General features: G+C 43.6%; 1 protein-coding gene across 2 annotated transcripts in view; it reads right to left on the bottom strand.

Annotated features, from left to right (window-relative positions):
* LOC134536224 (rhythmically expressed gene 5 protein) overlaps positions 1–8266 on the bottom strand; it is a 36738-nt gene extending 28472 nt beyond the window's left edge. Inside the window, exon 1 of one of the 2 annotated variants that reach the window (XM_063375897.1) lies at positions 8099–8266. In XM_063375897.1, the coding sequence (XP_063231967.1) occupies positions 8099–8209 (111 nt within the window). In that variant the 5' untranslated portion in view covers positions 8210–8266. The remainder of the gene's footprint in view (positions 1–8098) is intronic. The other variant, XM_063375898.1, reaches the window with a different exon arrangement.
* Between the last annotated feature and the right edge of the window lie 12126 nt (positions 8267–20392).

Here is a 20392-nt window from a genome sequence, read left to right as displayed (position 1 = left end):
CCCACAGAGACTAGGGCCGGCCGGTGTAACGGCACCACCGCCCGGCGGAGACTTGCATGCTTGTGTAGACGGGTAGCCGTGCGCAAGTATCGCGAGCCACGCCGTGTGGAGCCGGCGGTGACCCACAGAGACTAGGGCCGGCCGGTGTAACGGCACCATCGCCTGGCGGAGACTTGCATGCTTGTGTAGACGGGTAGCCGTGCGCAAGTATCGCGAGCCACGCCGTGTGGAGCCGGCGGTGACCCACAGAGACTAGGGCCGGCCGGTGTAACGGCACCATCGCCTGGCGGAGACTTGCATGCTTGTGTAGACGGGTAGCCGTGCGCAAGTATCGCGAGCCACGCCGTGTGGAGCCGGCGGTGACCCACAGAGACTAGGGCCGGCCGGTGTAACGGCACCACCGCCCGGCGGAGACTTGCATGCTTGTGTAGACGGGTAGCCGTGCGCAAGTATCGCGAGCGACGCCGTGTGGAGCCGGCGGTGACCCACAGAGACTAGGGCCGGCCGGTGTAACGGCACCACCGCCTGGCGGAGACTTGCATGCTTGTGTAGACGGGTAGCCGTGCGCAAGTATCGCGAGCCACGCCGTGTGGAGCCGGCGGTGACCCACAGAGACTAGGGCCGGCCGGTGTAACGGCACCATCGCCTGGCGGAGACTTGCATGCTTGTGTAGACGGGTAGCCGTGCGCAAGTATCGCGAGCGACGCCGTGTGGAGCCGGCGGTGACCCACAGAGACTAGGGCCGGCCGGTGTAACGGCACCACCGCCTGGCGGAGACTTGCATGCTTGTGTAGACGGGTAGCCGTGCGCAAGTATCGCGAGCCACGCCGTGTGGAGCCGGCGGTGACCCACAGAGACTAGGGCCGGCCGGTGTAACGGCACCATCGCCTGGCGGAGACTTGCATGCTTGTGTAGACGGGTAGCCGTGCGCAAGTATCGCGAGCGACGCCGTGTGGAGCCGGCGGTGACCCACAGAGACTAGGGCCGGCCGGTGTAACGGCACCACCGCCCGGCGGAGACTTGCATGCTTGTGTAGACGGGTAGCCGTGCGCAAGTATCGCGAGCCACGCCGTGTGGAGCCGGCGGTGACCCACAGAGACTAGGGCCGGCCGGTGTAACGGCACCATCGCCTGGCGGAGACTTGCATGCTTGTGTAGACGGGTAGCCGTGCGCAAGTATCGCGAGCCACGCCGTGTGGAGCCGGCGGTGACCCACAGAGACTAGGGCCGGCCGGTGTAACGGCACCATCGCCTGGCGGAGACTTGCATGCTTGTGTAGACGGGTAGCCGTGCGCAAGTATCGCGAGCGACGCCGTGTGGAGCCGGCGGTGACCCACAGAGACTAGGGCCGGCCGGTGTAACGGCACCACCGCCCGGCGGAGACTTGCATGCTTGTGTAGACGGGTAGCCGTGCGGCGACAGTGGGAGCCTCGCCTTCTGCCTTAGCGGGGTTGGTCCGCATTTCCTGACGACTGGCCTGTGATTGGTTACATTTGCTTTGATCGTGTTCGATATTTCTGCTTCTGCGCATCCCGTGTTTTTTTGGCATGTTTCACCGAGTTCGACGTTTTCTACAACTTCTGTAGTTTCCCCAATCATCCGGTATGCTCACAAGAGGTAGTTACCAAAAATTTGGTACACAGAAAAGATTCTTCTGTACTTTTACAAAAGATTCCTTTGGAAACCAGTTGAAAATTAATATTTTGCAATACCAAAAAAATATATAAATTTTTATACAACACATACCTGTGGTAATTTTTGCGTGTATGAAATACGTATTTCGAGTTAATAATGAGTATTTATTAAGAAAGTTGGCGTATTTTATATATTTAATTGACTTTTCATTCAAATCTATTTATTTTAAACAATGGGGAAGATAATCGAACATTCAACAATTTGGTTTTATATTGTTGTATCATACTTATTATGTGCGTAGTTAATATTGGAAAGCTATTCAGGGAACAGTATACAAATAACTTTAACTATTAGAGGTACAGAGACAACAAAGAGCATAAATTCCCGGGTAAGAATCTGAACCCAGTATTACTGCGATCATGTGCAAACGGTCAAACATACAAATATAATTAATTTAACATGAATGTATCCGTTCCATTTACAAAAAAAAAAAATATCAGTGTATTGAAAAACAGTAGTTTGTTGAGGTGTCGGTCTTGTTCGGACCGCGGCCGGCTCACCTCCGTGTCTGTGGCGACAGGACGACCCTGGCGGTCGCGCGCAGAAACACTCCTCCCCCCTGCGTGGCCTTGACAGGCGCAGTGTCGTCTGCCCCTCCCACACGCAGCACGGCGATCCATTCCGACCCTGACCACATTGGGAACTCCCACGCATCTAGTTTGACATTCACAACTTACCGAATCAGATACAATGTTACAAATTATAGTCAATCATACGTAATTTTCAACGAAGAATTTACCTCAAATAAGCGAAAGTTCTTCGTAATTTCAGATAACTCGATCGTCGTATAGACTACACAGTATATCAACTTTCGATTTTTTTTTCTTCTGCATAAGCAGGGTAAAGGCATACGTGAAAGAAATAAGGATCTTTGCATGAGACTTAAAGTTTTTTTTTTTTATGTTCTTATATACCAAGACTATTCTTGGGGATTGATATTCAAAGTAAGTGAACTTTGTGCCCGTAAATTTACGCAGATAACGATAATTTTATTAAAATTCCTGGATAATTTGTAAACAGAGTTCTTCGTAAATTTAAGGCGAAAATTGTTAACAGCGTAGCCTTCATATATAAATTTGAAACTTTACTGTTCCGTGTGACTTCTTTCATTCATTCTCGTCTCTGTGTATCGTCAGGGGCGTGGGCATTGTGGACAGCGAACTGAATGACGTACACATGTGTGAGAGCCAGAGGCAGTCGGCCGTACAACCTCTGTGTTCAGGTTCTGCATTCAACAACAGACCCTCTTCCTGCCGCTGGTGCCGGTGTGTCCGCCTGTGACTGGCTTCCCGCTCGTCAACTGACAAGTTGTTTTGAAATGTACACAGTTAGTCACACACGTAAAAGTAATTTCGATAGTTTTATGTCATTGCCTAGAGCTCGTTAAATAAAATGTAAAACTTTTTATATTCAGTGACAGCAATTTTTGCTAGTGACATATAATTAATTTTTATTACACCTGAGCATTGTAACATCTCGACAATTTCTTGCCACAGTATGACTGATAAATATGAACATTTATCCAGTCCCACCGAAATGGTATCACCTACTCTTAATGGTTGTTGCGCCATTCGTCCGTAACAGAAAAAAAAAATTCGTTTTGCTCCTGTGGGCACCATCTGTCTCCCGTGCACCCGACCGTCCTATGAGATTGTGTGAGTCGGTAGGTTGGAAAACAAGGTCAAATGTTGTGCACGCGACATACTGTTCCTGTTGTTGCATCTATAGTGCACGTGGCTTCACCGTGTGAAGCACACCCTCCACGTGTAATTTAGGTTCACACCTCATAGAATGCACCAATACTCCCCCAGGCATATGATCCCGTAAGGGAGTGGTCCTGGTTAGGAGAAAGATGGGTCTTTTACTTACCTGACACTGTTACCAGTGCCAAACATGGGTTCCGAGAACCGGGAAATAGATTCGCCATTTCCAGTCGCGGCATGTTACTGGTGAGCGCACGGCTGGGTCGAGAGGTTGAGGAGACCCATCCCAACTTCGGCCCCACCGACCAGCCCCCAGACCACCTGCAGAGCTGGCCCCCTCTGCGGGATCTGAGTAGCAACGACACGGAACCACACCTCTCACATCCCTGGGAACCCTCGGTCACACAGTTGCTCGTGATCCAGCCGAGGCCTGTCCAACCTCCGCTAGCTCAGCAGGCCAGTTGCACACCCTCCACCGCGCGCCACGACACGACTCGTGCGCGCACCGGTGCGCTGGCGGCGGGGAACGGAACACTCCCCGAGGCGCGCGGCGAGCGTTGGCCCCGTGACCCACTTGCCGGGGACACGAGGCGGGCCGCTTCCTCCGGCCGCGCGCCGCGTCAACACCGCGTTCCCGCCTTCTTCAACTCCCGAACACGCGAGAGCTTGCGTACACCGAGAGAAACGTTTGTTTGCCTCAACAAAATATTCGTTTACACACGGCGAAATATATATGTTTTGTTAATTCAAACAAATATTTTGCAGTAGGAAAGATTCTGTTGACCCAACAAAATGATTTTGTCAACTCAAATATATATATATATATATATATATATATATATATATATATATATATGGTTTGGTGTAAAAAATCATATTTATTACTTACCGAGTTTGGTTAAACTAACAAAATATTTCGTTCCACCAAGTAAATATTTGTATCGCCATTATATAAACAAATATTTGTTTGATTCAAACAAACCTTTTTCTTTGTGTAGGATTTCATATTTTTTTGTGGTAGTGGGGAGAGGGATACAACATACTTGTCCGCTGTTTGCTTTCAAATTATTTCCTTTTGCTGGTGGGAATGATAACTAAATTTTTTATGAATTCGCGGAGGAAACGGTGATATATCCTCCCATCATCCAACCCCATCTCCTCTATGGTTGCTGACGATTTTTTTTATCACACGTCACGTTTTTACTTATTAAATTATCGGAATTAAACTTTTAAATAAATTATTATTACAAAAAATTTTCCCCGCTTTCGCGAAACACATTATTTATGAAGAAGGCCGATGAAAAAAACTTGTCCTACAGTTTTGCATTTTCAGGTTGTAAGGTTGGTGGCGTCTTGCGAATTGCGTGTTGTTTATAAACTATCGCAGTTTTCTTGTGTTATTTTTTTTTTTGCGTCACTGCGCTCTTGCGAAGTTTGCAGGATAAATGCAGGCCACAGCGCGAGCGCCAGAAAGCGCCATCTTGGGTTTCGGGAAATACTCGCCCACCACAACAGTATTCAATTCAGCGCGCTTGCACGAAACTGTGGAAACTCTGTGAAGACAAATACTTTTACAACTGCCGTGCGCATGTCAGCGCAAATAATGTTTCCAGCTAGAAACCTGTGGTTATCTCCAAGCCTTAGGTAGCTACCGAAAACAAGAAAGCAGGGATGTTGCGCAGAAACTTTCTACTGCGCTTTGGCGGTGAAACGCGGAGGTCATTGCCAAGGTCACGACACCTCGACTCTCGGTGTAGTCTCCTCACCTGAACAGCGCGGCGTGACGGCCTTAGCAACCGCCTGCTTCACACGTATGCGGTCACATTCGGTTCTGTTCGTTTATATGGGTTCTCTTTGGGTCGCTGCCCCGACAAGTGTGATGCGGTTCTCCGGTTTATATTCGGCACAGTAGGGCACCGAACACTCCCCAGACACGAACAGGTTCCATCAGGTTTCTGTAAGGCCCGAACACGTGTCCAGGGTACAGAAAGCAATCAACGCGTTTACATACACTCGCGGTTCAGTTTCTGTTTTAACCTGACGGCGAGTGGATCTCTATTTTTTGAAAGTGTCGCAGTTTTTCTGATAAATATGAGCCTTTTACCTGATGTTGATGTGGGTCGGCTGATTTCTGCAGTGCAGTCTGAATGCTTGTGAACAAATAAGGATAAGTTATAGATACGCTGAAGAAATTCAAAATTTTTGTCTTCATGCTCTCTTGGCTTTGGTAACATGGTGTGGAATGCTCCAAATACCCGCCGTAAAGTTATGCCAGGGTGCTCCCAATGAGTTCTAGTATTCCTCATTCGTTTTTTTTTTTGTTAATTTTTCTATAGAGAAACAACATGGCATCAGCTTGTCTTCTCTTCGTGATCACTACTGAGTGAACGCAAGAGAACACACAACCTAGTATGATCCGTATGAGAACCGTCTATTTGTGAAGGGGTTTCGTTCGTTTTCGGTTGCAACCGAAAACGAACCGTATCGAACCGAATGGAATCCGCCTACGTGTGAAACAGGCCAAATGATTGTTTTCCTACGTATTGGAAATTCACAGGCATAACACCGATATCCTGAACGTCTTGCACTTCAATCACTGGCTGGTTATTTTGAGATAAAATTATTGCTCTTCCGACTTGGTTTTACGCCGTAAAAGACATACCTCTAAACATATTACCAGCATTATACGACTTGCCAACATAGCTTTATACATGTTCTCATGTAGACAATGGCACATGTACTTGTTTACATTCGGTGATCAAACAGATTTGTACGTAGTGGAGGAGTCAGTGTGGCCCTTGGAACTTAAGTGTAGGAGTCAATGTGGTCCTTGAAGCTTAGTGTAGGAGTCAATGTGGTCCTTTAAGCTTAGTGTAGGAACAGCGTGTCCCTTAGAATAGTAAACTGAACTACATATTTAATGGAAATAATAGATAATTTTTTTTAAAATGAAACGCTAAGCATGTGGAGCATTATGTTTAATATTGAATTTCTACAACCAGAGCAAATATATTCGCTTTTGATATATTGTTTTATTGTAATAAGTTGGGATAGTAACACGTCACAAAATTATGTGAAAATTAAATTTTGTTACCCCCCGATCATTTCAATTAAATAGTTTTGCAGCTGCCACAACATTCGCGGGGGTTGTAGAACTATTTATTCTTCAACTCAAAAATATCCAGACGCTCCGTGTTCCAGCTTATATACTTTCTTATTAGTTAAAAAAAAAAAGTAGTTCAGCCCTCTCTTCAACGACGTATATCAGCCTTGGGAAGCACTTTAAACCATAAGTCTTATTTATGTATGAAGTAGCTTGGCTTCTTGGTTGTAGCCGCATCCTTGGCGAATAATTCACTGGCGTTTCGGTCGTCATTGCGGTCGCCGTTATCAGGGAGCAGTTACCTACTTCAGTAGGTGAATTATTCGCCAAGGACGCGGCTACAACCCAGAAGCCAAGCTACTTCAGACAAAGGCCGTTGAAGCCTGCGAACCTTATTTATGTATGTTTTGTTGCGATGAACCAGTAGGCAGAGTTTGTCGGTTGAATCCAGACTCACGCTGTACAACAGCACACATGCATAACCACGCAATATTACTGAAAACACAACAGAACCCATGTTTTAAGAGATTGGTGCCGGGGCTCTCCTTATCACAAATCAAGTTTATTACTGGCAGTGTCAATACGCGCCAGTTTCATTTCAGACCGACATGAGTAAGCATCTGTGTCCAAACGTCGTGGTGAATGTTGCCAAAAAAAAAATTTAAAACATTTCTGGACATACACCATTGCTAGTTTGCATTGAATGTCACAGAGAAAACCCGACGAACAAAATCATAGTAAAGTAGGCTACACATCAAGTCAAAGATCAGCTGTTTGTTAAACGTAAAGACAGAACAGAGAATTCATTGGATGGAATTAGTCAGAAAAAAATATATTACAGCCTAGACGAACTCAGTAAGCCTCACAAGACAAACCCGTCGTTGTTGAGTTGTCATAATACCTGTTCTATATCATCGCTGAGTTTGCTTGTACTTCGCTGTGTTGTCGGTGTGTTGTCTAAAATTATTGTTTGTAGTCACTGTTTTTTGTTGCTACGGTCTCGTCGTTGTCAGGCCACTGTGTTAGTCTGTGTTTGTGTTGTTGTTATGACCAATTCCTTACCCCTGAGTTCTCTGTGCTGTCTTTACATAGGTTGATTTCGGCTTGTTTTCAGCGTGTTTGTGTATTCATCTTTCTTTGTCCGTTCTTCGGGTTTTTCTCTGTGACGTACAGTGCAAACTAGCAATGGCGTTATGTCCAAAATGATTAAGTAAATCAGTCATCCCCATTGCAAGACAAAGAACGTAAAAAAAAAATATTTTTTTTTAAATATTCTAAATTTTGTATGTATGAGAAAATAAAAAATGTAGACATGCGCGTTTTTTTTTTCTGTGTACAATTAAAAACACGTAGAATCAAACGTTGGATTGTTTTTATGCTGGAAACTTCCGATGCGTGTCTTTGGAAGAAAACGAGAGATTAAACGATTTGAAGAATCGGATTTCTGCTCCGTCGAGAAAGAGATAGGGCCGCTTGCAGAGACAGGCGAGTGAAGTCCGAGCAAAAACTTGGCAGGTTAATCAAATTGAAGAATACTCCACTTCGACCCAAGTCACGACTGTGCAAAGCAGGGCTTTTTGTGTGTTCGCTGGACTCACCTTCTCCCCTCTGCTGAGGAACTCCCACATGGGGATGGCCGAGCCGAGCGTCGAACCTGGGACCACGACGGCTACCCCCAGCGCCACCACCAGCGCCGTGCTGAACCGCATGCTGACTGCTCACGGACGAGTCACTCTTCACCTGAGCTCCAGCCACGCTCTACTGGCCGGCGCCGGCCCCGCCGCGGCGGGTATATAGCACGGGGCTTCCGCCGCGCGCCGCTAGGTGTCTCTGGCGTCGCGCGTCCGGCCGGCGCCGGCGAGCGGACAAACCACTTCCCGCGCGCCCGCCGCCATTACCGCTTCGCTTGTCGCTTGCGTATTCATTCATTAGTATTCCCTCTTTAAATTAGAACCATTTTCCAAACTCTAAAACCCATACTTAAAGCACGTACATCACAAGGACCAGTTCGAGACTTTTTTTTTTTAATTTTAGAAAGTATTATTACAACCTACACTACTGGATAACAGTTTTTTTTATTTCCAAACTCTAAAACGCATAGTACTTAAAGCACGTACATCACAAGGAACAGTTCAAGACTTATTATTAAATATATATATTTTTTTAATTTTAGTTAGTATTATAACAACCTACACTACTGGATTACAGTTTTTTTTTCAATAAGGAGAATAAATTTTTTTTTAACCGGCAATGAAATTGCACGTGAAATAAATATAACACATTAAAGTGATATATGTAAATAAATTATCAACACTTATTTTTTAAAACATTTTCCCATTAGAATTGTTTTCTTTCGGAAACACAATTCTCATTAATCATACCCAAAAATGTGTATTTTTCCTTGCATTATGTTTTTATTCTGTGAATTATAATTTGGAGATAAAATTTGGTTTTTATGAAAATTATGCGACAAAGCATAAATAAATTGCTCTAGGCTTGGTTTTATACGGGCGTATCTAATTGCGCGCTAACGACCATTCGCTAACGAGTTACCAAACCATCCGGTTGTTCATTTGGAAATTTTCTATTATGTAAAATAAATAGTTGGTAATACCTATACTATTTAGATATTTAAGTATTCATATTCTTATTTTCGCTATTAAGGTAGTGAGTTAAGATTACAGGTAATACCTACGTGCGACATAACTAACATAGATATTCCGTAACACCCTTAAAAGGCCAGCTGTTCCAGATGAAAGGGTTCTGGATACTGAAAGCTGTGCTACCTGCAACACGTGAGCGGTGTGTCGGTTTATTTTACATCGCCGCGTCTGAACTCGACCGCCAAACACGCACAGGCTGCGGACATGCGCGAGTTTTCTCTCTGGCTAGATGCACCTACTCTAGTTATTCTTTTAGGTGAAGTCAGTATTAGCTATAGAAATGAGGCTGCCAGGAATGACTGGAGCAGCCCGCTGGCCGCACTTACCTCTGGGGAAACCCCGCCTGCAAGCAGGTGCCGGTCCCTCCACTACAACTACATGGACTCCCCATTATCGGGGCTCTGTCCCAGAGTCCCGTCGCGTGAAGTGGCGTAACTGGGGCGCTGTTGTTCTTGTAGCTTCGAAAGTCGAGTTGAGGGGACTTTGAGGGCTACGAGACGTTTCCGTGGGTCACTCCGGCGGGTGTGTCTGCGGCGAGCGGGGACTGGTGGCGGTACCGGCCTTGGCGAGCGATAGAGGGCGACGAGTTCCGTGTCCGCAGATCGGAGCATCTGGAACCATGTCATGGCGCGAGGCGGTGAGTTGAGTTCGAGGTGTGTGGTGTGGCGAGTTACGAGCAGTAGAGGAAGCTGTATTCAAGCCGAGCTCCAGTGTGGGAAGTAAATAATGAACTCGTTAAAGTGCGATTAGTTTTGAGGGCAGTCATTCAGATTGTTTTAAATCATTAATAATTAGATAAATAAAACTCTGATTAATTAATTTGGGCTATCATTTCCGGAACTGTATTTTCACTCGTAACATTATCCAGTGTTTACCTTGTCCTACTCATTTTATATAATCTGGAAGTTCATAATAATGAACATGTTTAAATTGGAACAGTTATACGTCTGTAATGTCTGTACAAACTTTGTATTATAATATATGCACACAATTTAAAACATTTGAATCCTAAAATAATATAATATAATGTAAGTAATATACAAATTTATTAATCTCGTTGATTACCTTTTTAATGCAGTTTCAAATGTTTATCTCAGTTTCCTAACGTATACGATTTTTTTTTTTTGTAAAAATGCCATGATTCCATGTGAAACTTAACTGCTCGCATAGCCTTCTAGTTTCTAGCCTAGTAAAAGGTTCTATGAAATGTATAGAATAAATAAATAAAAAATGAAATAAATATCAAGCTTTTTCTTAAGATTAAGAATCTTCGAGAAGTTGATAGTACAGCTCGAGACAACTCTCGCACAAGCGTTTGAAGAAAAGCCCATGTCCGAATAAAAAATTGGTTGTCTGTAAAGTCGGTTTACGGGCGATAGTTTAACGTGACAACGTCATATAAAAAAATGAAATTATAGCATACTTTTATGAATAAAATTGAATTATTTTTATTTAATTATCACTATTTTGTATGGATACAAAGAAGGAGTGAAATTAAATCTACAATTTAATTGATAAATTTATTTTTTTTGCACTCATTAATTCAAATATGTTTATTACTTTAACGAACAGATTATTTTAACTGTAACTTTTATACATGTTTGCTATTTAACTTCTTCCAATCTGTGTTATTCTGTTAAGGATAGGACGATGATAGGAAAAGTAGGAAACGAATGGGAGTGTTTCAAGTTTAATGTGCCTCGAAAAGGTCAAATCGACGGTTGTTCCAATCGAGTGGAAGAGAGATAGATGCGGCGCAAGCGTACAATGAGCGTAACGGGACACCGCGTAACGGGACACAGCGTAACGGGACAATGTGCGTAATGGGACGATTAGTCATCCTTTTTCGTGCGTGCAGCCGGTGTTCATCGATTTATTAGACGTTGTCACGTAAAAAAAAAACGCGAAATTTTCCGTTCGTGGGACGTGTTTCCCCGCTCGGAGACGGCTCTCGTCTCGAGAGACCGGCGGTCAACAAGGCGAAGGTCGCGCGGCAGAGCGTCCGTTACCTCCGGCGTGCGTCACGGCGCACTCTGTGACGTCACCGCGCATGTGTCGGTGACGTCACGCCTCGACCGCGCGCTGCGGCGTCACCTGAGAGCTGCGCGACTTGACGAACATTCATCAACTTGCGAATAAACATTTTTATGTGCAAGTGATTGGTGATAAGACATTTGAAAGTATTTATTAGTAATGTAAATATTAGTAATTATTAAAACTGTAATAAAACTTAACTGGGCTATCCTTAGAGACCGAAAAAATTCCCGGATTCATTTCACGATATGCTATAATCGAAAAAAAAAACTGTACCTTTATACTGCTTCTCTGATTGGCTCACAGTTTATCTGAAGGACTTTGAGCCAATGAAAAACCTTCAACCAAAAAAGTATCGAATCGCAAGCGTCCCAGTTGCCAGGTGTCACGAGTCATTAGCCAATGAGCAGGTGGCATTTGCCTAAGTTTGTAGGGGATTATGGAGTCTATCCTAGAGGTCATCCAAAGCGCGAATTTTTCCAGTCTCTAGCTATCCATTACGAACACAGTTCCTCCATATTATACTCGTAACAATACATATTTAAAAATCTTAAAATTAAATTAAAAAGTACAACTATTGTAGCGTCCATCTTCAAGTTAACTCCTGTTTTCCAATACCTAACAAAAATTTAAACGCTTACAGTCATTTAAAAAAAAAAATTCACTTCATGTGATCTCCCATTCCAGCTCAATGCATAACGTGTATTATTTAAAATAATACCAAAGTATACTAAGAATGTATTAATGTTTTTTTTTTTAAATTTTAAATTAAAAAAATAATTTACGTCATTAAGAAATGTCATCGGTTCGAATCTCAACACAAACAAGCACAGGAACAAACTCGGCCAAGTATTCCCACTTCAATGACAACCATTATAGGAAGTCACGAAGCATTACTCTTGTAACGTGTGTACCTTCGCACACACGCAGAATCGACAGTGTCCCTAACATGTCTGTGGATGCCGCCCGCACTCGCATCCGTTCTTTCCTGCCTTGTTAGGGTTTCCCTATTCCTCTAGTGACACCCGTGACACTCTGAAGGCCAATTGTTTTTCGCAACCTTTCCAAGGCGCCAGACTTCTTCCTCAGCACAAAGTATAGTTTCGGCGAGACGCGCTATGTTTGGGCGAGTGCTCTCCAGCCTGTGTGCGACAGCAAGAACACATGGGCAGTGCAGCCAACCAGAGCCGCCGAAGGAACTCGACCTCGTGTCTTGTTTGTAAACACCGCGGCCCGCAGCTCTGTGCGGCGCGGTGTTGCCGCGGCACCGCACGTGCCGAGTGTAAATACACGTGTTTCCCCTCGGCCTTTTCGACCCGCGGAAGGTCAGGCGCTTCTTGAGGCATCAGGCAGGTGGCGTGGTTCATAAAAGCTGCTGCTTCTACAATTTTCCTCGTTCTGGACGAACATCCAGGAACCCTGCATTATAAAGAGTATAAGATTTGTTTAAAAAACTGGCATTGCATAATATTATAAAATTTATTTTATCGCATAAATGAATACTACGATGCCATTTTAACAATAGATAGTAGGTACTAAAAACATTTCAGTTATATAAATTTATATATATAACCTTCCTACACAACAAATATGTTTTGTAAAATTAATCATGCTAGTGATATTATTATTCTTTAATCGGTGATACTTACCCTTTTTGCCAGTTCATAGTGTCAAAGAAAAAACAAACATTTTATCGACGCAAAAGAAATTTATTATTATAAACACTCGCCACAACAAGCAGTTTGAACTTGCAGGAGCGCGGGGGTCGGTGTTTGGTTTGTCGACGTACCTACTCGCGGCAGTTCCAGAAGTCACAACGGGGTGGCGCTTGCGCTACAAGCGCCTCTGGAGTGCGTGGGAGTGTGTGCCTGTGGTGAACCCTTCTAGTCAACCGCCCAGGACTATAATAATAATAATAATAATAATAATAATAATAATGTATATCCCTCCTTTTTTTACACTTTGTTAACAATATTCACTTAATTAATTAACCAGGCAATTAAGCACTCACGAAAGCAAGCTTGGATGTGTGAGTGCATCTAAGTCACTCCAAATCACATGCGGTATTTTCACATATGTATAAAATTATTTATATATGTGTAATAACTGAGAAATAAATATATAAAATATAACCTAAGGAAACCTTACATTTGTTTTATAAAGCTGAAAGTTAAAAACAGAAATTTATTGAAATTCGTTATAATGTATAAACAAATAAAAACGTATAAATTATAACATTGTTACATGAATAAATGAAAATATAATTCTATAAAAATTAGTATTTAAAGTAAATACAAGTACAAAATAATAACAATATGTAAAACTTACTTAAATACTAAAGCCATTTCTTCATCAATTAAATTATCTAGCCAAATATTAACATATTTTTTTATGTGAAAATAATTTTTAGTTTTTAGTTTTCCAAGAAGATCTCTGAGATATTGTTTTATGAAATAGAGGGATTGGTAAATTTATGTAACACTGCTATTTAATCCATGACGTTTGGATCGAGAGAGACCGAGAAAGGTTGGACTTCCAAGAGTCTACTGTTCCCTGAAATTTTAGTGTGAAAATTTTCTTTTGGAACTCGATGAAAAAGAAAGCTTACTCATAGAAAATGATATTATGTTTATGCTGGACCGCCTTTTGACGTGACAACGTCTAATAAATCGATGAACGCCGGCTGCACGTACGAAAAAGTGTCCCGTTATCACATTGTCCCGTTACGCTGTGTCCCATTACGCTCATTGTACGCTTGCGCTGCATCTATCTCAATTCCACTCGATTGGAACAACCATTGATTGGACTTTTTTGAGGCACATTAAACTTGAAACACTCCCATTCGTTTCCTACTTTTCCTATCATCGTCCTATCTTTAACAGAATAACACAGTTTGGAAGAAGTTAAATAGCAAACATGTATAAAAGTTATAGTTTAAATAATCTCTTCGTTAAAGTAATAAACATATTTGAATTAATGAGTGCAAATAAAAGTAAATTTATCAATTAAATTGTAGATTTCATTTCACTCTTCCTTTGTATCTAAACAAAATAGTGATAATTCAATAAAAATGATTCAATTTTATTCATAAAAGTATGCAATCATTTCATCAATGTTTTGTTATGACGTTGTCACGTTATAAACTATCGTCCGTAAACCGACTTTACAGACAACCAATTTTTTTAACAAGGTCCTGGCTGCGTCTGTGGATAGCCAGGGGGTGTTAGCTGGAGCGCGCCAGCAGCCGTCCAAATGCCGGCGATAATGTGGTTCGTTATACGAGCCGGCGACGGCCGAGCTACGAGCTGCTAACGAGCTCCCAGTCGCAACCTGTCTGCCGCGCGGCGCGGCGAGGCGTGATCAGTTTATCCTGGAACACAAACACCTGCGCTTTTGGCTTGGTTTCGACATCTACTATGTAATTATTTGAAAAGGCCAGATGGAGGTAAAGAACATTTTAGATTGGTACCTCACGCGCTCGAAGACAATATTTTAATCTCCCTTCAAAAAAAATCTAAATTTCATATTTACTCGGAAAAAAAAATTTGTGAAAAAGATTTTAAATGTCATAACGTAAAAAGGGAATTAATACAATTGCTTGGATATGTGCACTGTTTGTCATGAAAAAAAAGAAGAACGCAATTTAAAAAAAATGTAAACATAAACCCACAGAGAAAGAACCCTAAATCAGGATGCCAAACAGATAAACCCAACGATGAACATAAACACGTACCTATTATGAACAACACAACGACAACACCGATTACAAAAATAGTTGCGGCGTTTTCGGGAACTGGCATCTGTTCCCGTAATCAGGCTTGAAGAGGCTGATCAGCAAGATTAGAAAGGGATTGTTCACTGAAATGAAGGCAGTAGTTGAACCTGAGTGAGCGCCTGGCAGCTAGGCGACCCGCGGAGCGCAGGTGTCGGCCGGGCTGCCTGCAGGAGTGTGCCGGAGCGTTGCTGATCGGCGAGTTCTGACTTGATGCAAGCTTTTGGAGATACGCCATTGCTAAGCACATGTACTACTGGCTCGCTGTAGGAAAGGTTTTGATGGAGATTAAAAACTGACGAAAACTAGCTTCTACTGCGCAGCTTAGGTTCCCCCCTTCCTTCTTTGCGACAGAGAGGGGAGTGACGGAAATTCTCTGTCGCAAAGAAGTGAGGGGGGAACCTAAGCTGCGCAGTAGAAGCTAGTTTTCGTCAGTTTTTAATCTTTATCAAAACCTTTCCTACAGCGAGCTAGTAGTATGTCTGTAGAAGAAAACTAAAAAAAATACCCAAAAGACAAAAACCCAAATTAAGCAAAAAAATTGCTGTTGTCAACAGGATATAAACACCACATAATATTCCATAACAGGAATATGGTCAACAAAAAAAGAAAATAAAGAAAAATGGACTAAGAACGGAAAACGCCCCCCAAATGATGACAGTACAAAAATATTGAAACCAAAAAAAAATTCAGCACAACAGTTGAAACGAGACAAAAACACGACAAAACGAAAAGACGAAACAAACACAATAGTTTTCCAAAACAGAGGTGGTGTGAGAGGTGGTTGACGAGGCAAGGCTCGGAGCTGCCGTCGACTCCCCCCCCCCCCCCCCCCCCCCCCCGCACCGCACAGCCTGTCCCCGTCGGCGGAGCAGGGGCCTTAGTAACGAGTGCCGTCCTAGGCTGGGTCAGCTAGGGTTTACATAGCTGGTAACTGTACAGCATAGAGCAGGAGCGATAACATCTTTAAACAACACTTCAGCTGTTATTATCCTCGTTTGACGTCTTAGCTTCCCGTATACATTTCACCAGAGTAATATCGTGATTGCAACGGAAGTCGCTTGAAACGGAGATGTGTAACTAGGGTGCTGACATCTGTGGCAGATGGCGCGAGTCGAGATTCATAAAGCCAAAGTGAAACTTTATAGCGTTAAATATTTTAAATGAATTTTTGACAAGATAGGCAGTGTTTTCGCAAAAGTTCTTGTTGAAAATCAGGTCCGAACCCGGGGTTTAGTATTTTTACAAGTGTTCTTCGCTTTTATCGGAGCCGTTTCATTATATATTTTGAAATTGCTGTCTGCCAATAAAATTATCCAATAGCCGACGTAGATGCTCCGGCAGCGAATTCTAGTGGCGAGTGCGGAAACTACGTGTGATGTGCGTCGAGAAATGTAGTTATAAACACAATTTTCGTATATGTATCACGTCGGTAATATTTTTGTTAATATTTCTACCTTAGATATCGTGTCCATGTTTTCGTATTACAAGCGTATTTGTAACATGAAAACACGTGAATTTGCTTGTTACTGAGGGTAGATGTCACACATCTCTGACGAGTACTGAAAGATTAGCTCACATTTTTTTTTAATGAGATTCGCATTTTTCAAAAGAAGAAATCAGAGACACTTATTTTTCATTTTTCGTTTCCATTGTAAGAGTTGTACTCGCACTCAGTTGTTCCTCAGTAGCTTCCCGACACCACTTCCTGGCTGGTGATTCATGTGCCTGTCGCCATGACACTTCGACGAGAAGTGATGGCCAGTATTGGGAAGCACCGCGTGCTGTGGCGGGTATGCCATTCAGAGCGGACAACCAGTGCGAGGGTCACTGCTTCCGTTCCCGGCGCCGAAGGAGGGAACGGAAAAAAGTAACAAGTGTAACGGAATCATCTGAAGCGCTGCGGAGGAATACTGGGCATAGCGAAGACGTATTGGCGAAGACAGAGGTTTTTGGCGATGTTGGAACGAAAATAACGGGCAGAACGGTTTCGCATATTTTAAAGAACAAGTTGTTAGTTTATTAGTTAAAGAACGTAAGATATGATCCCAAGGACTGCAGTTGTTGAAAAAAGTAGATTTTGAATGGCGTGCAATGGGACGATTGAACGAAATTCACCAAAGCCAACTAAAAAATGAGAGAAATTTTGAAGAAAAAAAATTAAGATTTGTTGGATTATTATTTGTATAATTCTAAGTACAGATGCGCGCGTTTTAACATGTCTTATTATTACATAATAGTTATAACGTATTTCGTTGTTCGCTTCAGAAGAACGACCTTACTGAAAATATATAATTGTAAATAAATATTGCTCGGTGTTATTATTTCATTTGTTGTATATACATGCACACTTGATAAGTAGGGACTGGAAAAAAATCGCGGGTTCAATGACCTCTAGGATGAACCTTATAGTCTTCTACGTACACTCGGTCAAATGTCACCCTCTCATTGGCTGCTATCTTGTGAATGTGTCCCAACGTAGCGGCCTGTGATTCGACACAGCTTCAGTTGAGTGTTTCTCGCTGGCCCAGAGTCGTCCAGGTGAGTGTTGAGCCAATAGCAGAGGCAGCACTGAGGTATAACTATTTGTATTTCAGGCTGTCGTGAAAATGAACCCGCGAATTTTTCCGGTCTCTATCGATAAGCTGTGTAAATCGATGCGAGGTCGACGGAGCGGTATCGACGCCGGGGATCTGAGCGCGGCGACCCCAGAGGAGCTGCCCCCCGTCGTGCCCGTGCGGGGAGCTGAGGAGGGGGGTGTGGTGGGGGCGGGCGACCTCGGCGCAGCATCCCGGCGCCACGGCTCTGGCGCCTGGACCACATTCCTGACCCCGTCGCCCGCCGACAACACCTCGGGCCCGCGCCGCACGGCGGAACTTTCCACCGCCCCGCGCGGCGCCGGCGCGTGGCCCGGAAGTGGCGGCGATCGTGAGAAGATGCGTCCGAGTCAGGGGCCCAACAACAGGGACGGGGGGGGGGGGGGGGGGGGCTAGGGTATTTTGCCCCTCCCCCGCCCCTTCTGAAACCTTGAAGTGAGGGCAAACTGGGGCAAAGAAAGTGCTGTGTAATCAATTTTTAGATAATAAAACTGCTTAAATAGCACTATTTTCCACCTTGAAATAAAAAATTTTCCCGGGGGGATCCCCCGCTTCAATAGGGAGGATCTATGATTCTTTATAAAAAGGTATATTGCCCCCCCCCCCCCCCCCCTTTGGAAATTTAGTTGTTGCGCCCTTGGTCCAAGTATACCTTCTGTGTAGCAAAACAAAAGGGCGGATACAAGAGCTCGACACCCGTCACGAGTGAATACCACTCGGGGTAGTGACTGGAAAAAATTCGCGTATTCAACGACCTCCAGGATAGACTCCACGATCCTGTGCACACTCGGGCAAACGTCACCTGTTCATTGGCCGCTGACTCGTGAGGCGTCTCAATTGGGAGACTCGTGATTCGATACTGCTTTGACTGAGGGCCTATAATTGGCCCAAACTCCTCCATGTTAACAGTGAACAAATGGCAGAAATCGCATAAAGGTACGACTATTTGCATTTCAGCATATCGCGAAATGAATCCGCGAATTTTTCCGGTCTCTACCTCGGGGTTTATATCAAGAAGATGAAAGTTTAAATAAATGCCTATTAAGAATAGGATTCGTGTGTTGTCATGAGTGGAGTGTGCTTGCGTCGATCCTGCGAAACCGCCAGATCTCGCGGTAGCATATGGTCTGAAAGCCCTACTGCCACACAATCGTGAGAGACGTGACGACTTAATTTTTGTTTTCCTTCACGCGTCGCGCGTCGCAACGAACACAGGTTCCTACTCGGAGACTTGAACGTGACAGTAAGCGGGTAACCACGCCGTTTTACACGCTCGCATGACGATAGTGTCGATGTGAACTGTACCGCGGGTGTTGATTGGTCTAAGGTTCCAGGGTATCACATGGAAATTCAAGTTTAAGGATTTCTCTTTGAAACTATAATGTTATTTTTTTGTGCGCAAGTTAATACAATTATTAAGAGCAGCAAAACGGAATGTGTTGTAGGCATCAGTTATGAAATTAATCATAAACGCTAAATATCTCTATTCGTTTCAAAATATCGCAGACACTTAATAAACTGAACGTACGTCGAAGAAAACGATGGATTTCTGATATAGCAACAGTTACATTATTTTCGTGATTCAGCAGCTAGGAGGACTCTCTGTGATATGTTGGTCTCCCATCGCCCTCCGACCAGCCTAGCGACACAGAGATCCCCACGTCCGTTTGAATACTTACCCATTTTGATGCTGTCAACAGACAATAAGGTGTGAACAGTGGCGAAAACTTATTTTGTAATGCTAGATTAGATTGACGATCATGTAAACACTTATAGGTATATCATTAAAATAATTTTTCGCTCTAATGTTTATTACATATATACGTTTTAAAATGCATAATTATTAACATAAAATAACATAAAATTTACAGAAATGGTCTTTAAAACTGTTAGAAATTAGAGGTAATTAAATATATATATAAATGGCGTATGTGATCCCAGCATTTTTAATAAGTAACTTCCAGAAAAAGTTAAAGCTACAAAATCGTTAAGTAGCTTGGCTTCTGGGTTGTAGCCGTGTCCTTGGGCGAATAATCCACCGACGTTTCGGTCGACATTGCAGTCGCCATCGTCAGGTAGCAGTTACCTACTCGTAAGTAACTGAGTAGGTAACTGCTCCCCGACGATGGCGACTGCAATGTCGACCGAAACGTCGGTGATGAATTATTCGCCCAAGGCCACGGCTACAACCCAGAAGCCAAGCTACTTCAGACAACGGCCGTGAAAGCCTGTGCACGTTATTACATAAATCGTTAGTTACAAATCTGGCGTGAACTTTGAGGCCGGGCCCCATCAGAGTCCCAACTCCCACTGCAAGCATCAACTCTTGTTACCTTCTTCAAGGTTAAATACTTACCCAGATGGGGCCTAACCTGCATATTAAATTCAAACAAAGGGATAAAACCTATGCTGAAAGTGTAAGGTGGCAGAACATTGACCAAAACAGTCTCAACTTGAAGTTTGCAGTTATTGAGCGTGGCTCCGCGTGCCTTGTTACGTAAGACTCGCTGTGAAGTAGTTCCAGGCCGGCCGCGCCGGGCGCTGCGGTCGGCGGTCGCACGATGCAAGGACGCGGGGGTTTCCCCGCCGTCTGGGCTTCCCGCTCTGTGCGCGTTCGCCGACCCAGCATCCCTACCAACATCAGAACATCTAAACTGTAATTTCATCTTCTTGAAATATTTTTTTTCGACTTGTATAACATTTTGGTGTTGAGGGAACATTTTACAATTTTTTTTTTTTAATAAAGGTGCGAGTAATCAAAGGTTACACCGTCAGGTTGGAGTCCTTGTTTATTCAAATCGCGCTCGTCGAAAGATCGTTGTCGTT

This window comes from Bacillus rossius, chromosome 10 (genome assembly GCF_032445375.1).
Source record: "Bacillus rossius redtenbacheri isolate Brsri chromosome 10, Brsri_v3, whole genome shotgun sequence".
NCBI lineage: Eukaryota > Metazoa > Arthropoda > Insecta > Phasmatodea > Bacillidae > Bacillus > Bacillus rossius.
The sequence above is the reverse complement of the archived record's forward strand: the minus strand, read 5'-3'. Positions and strand labels throughout refer to the sequence as shown.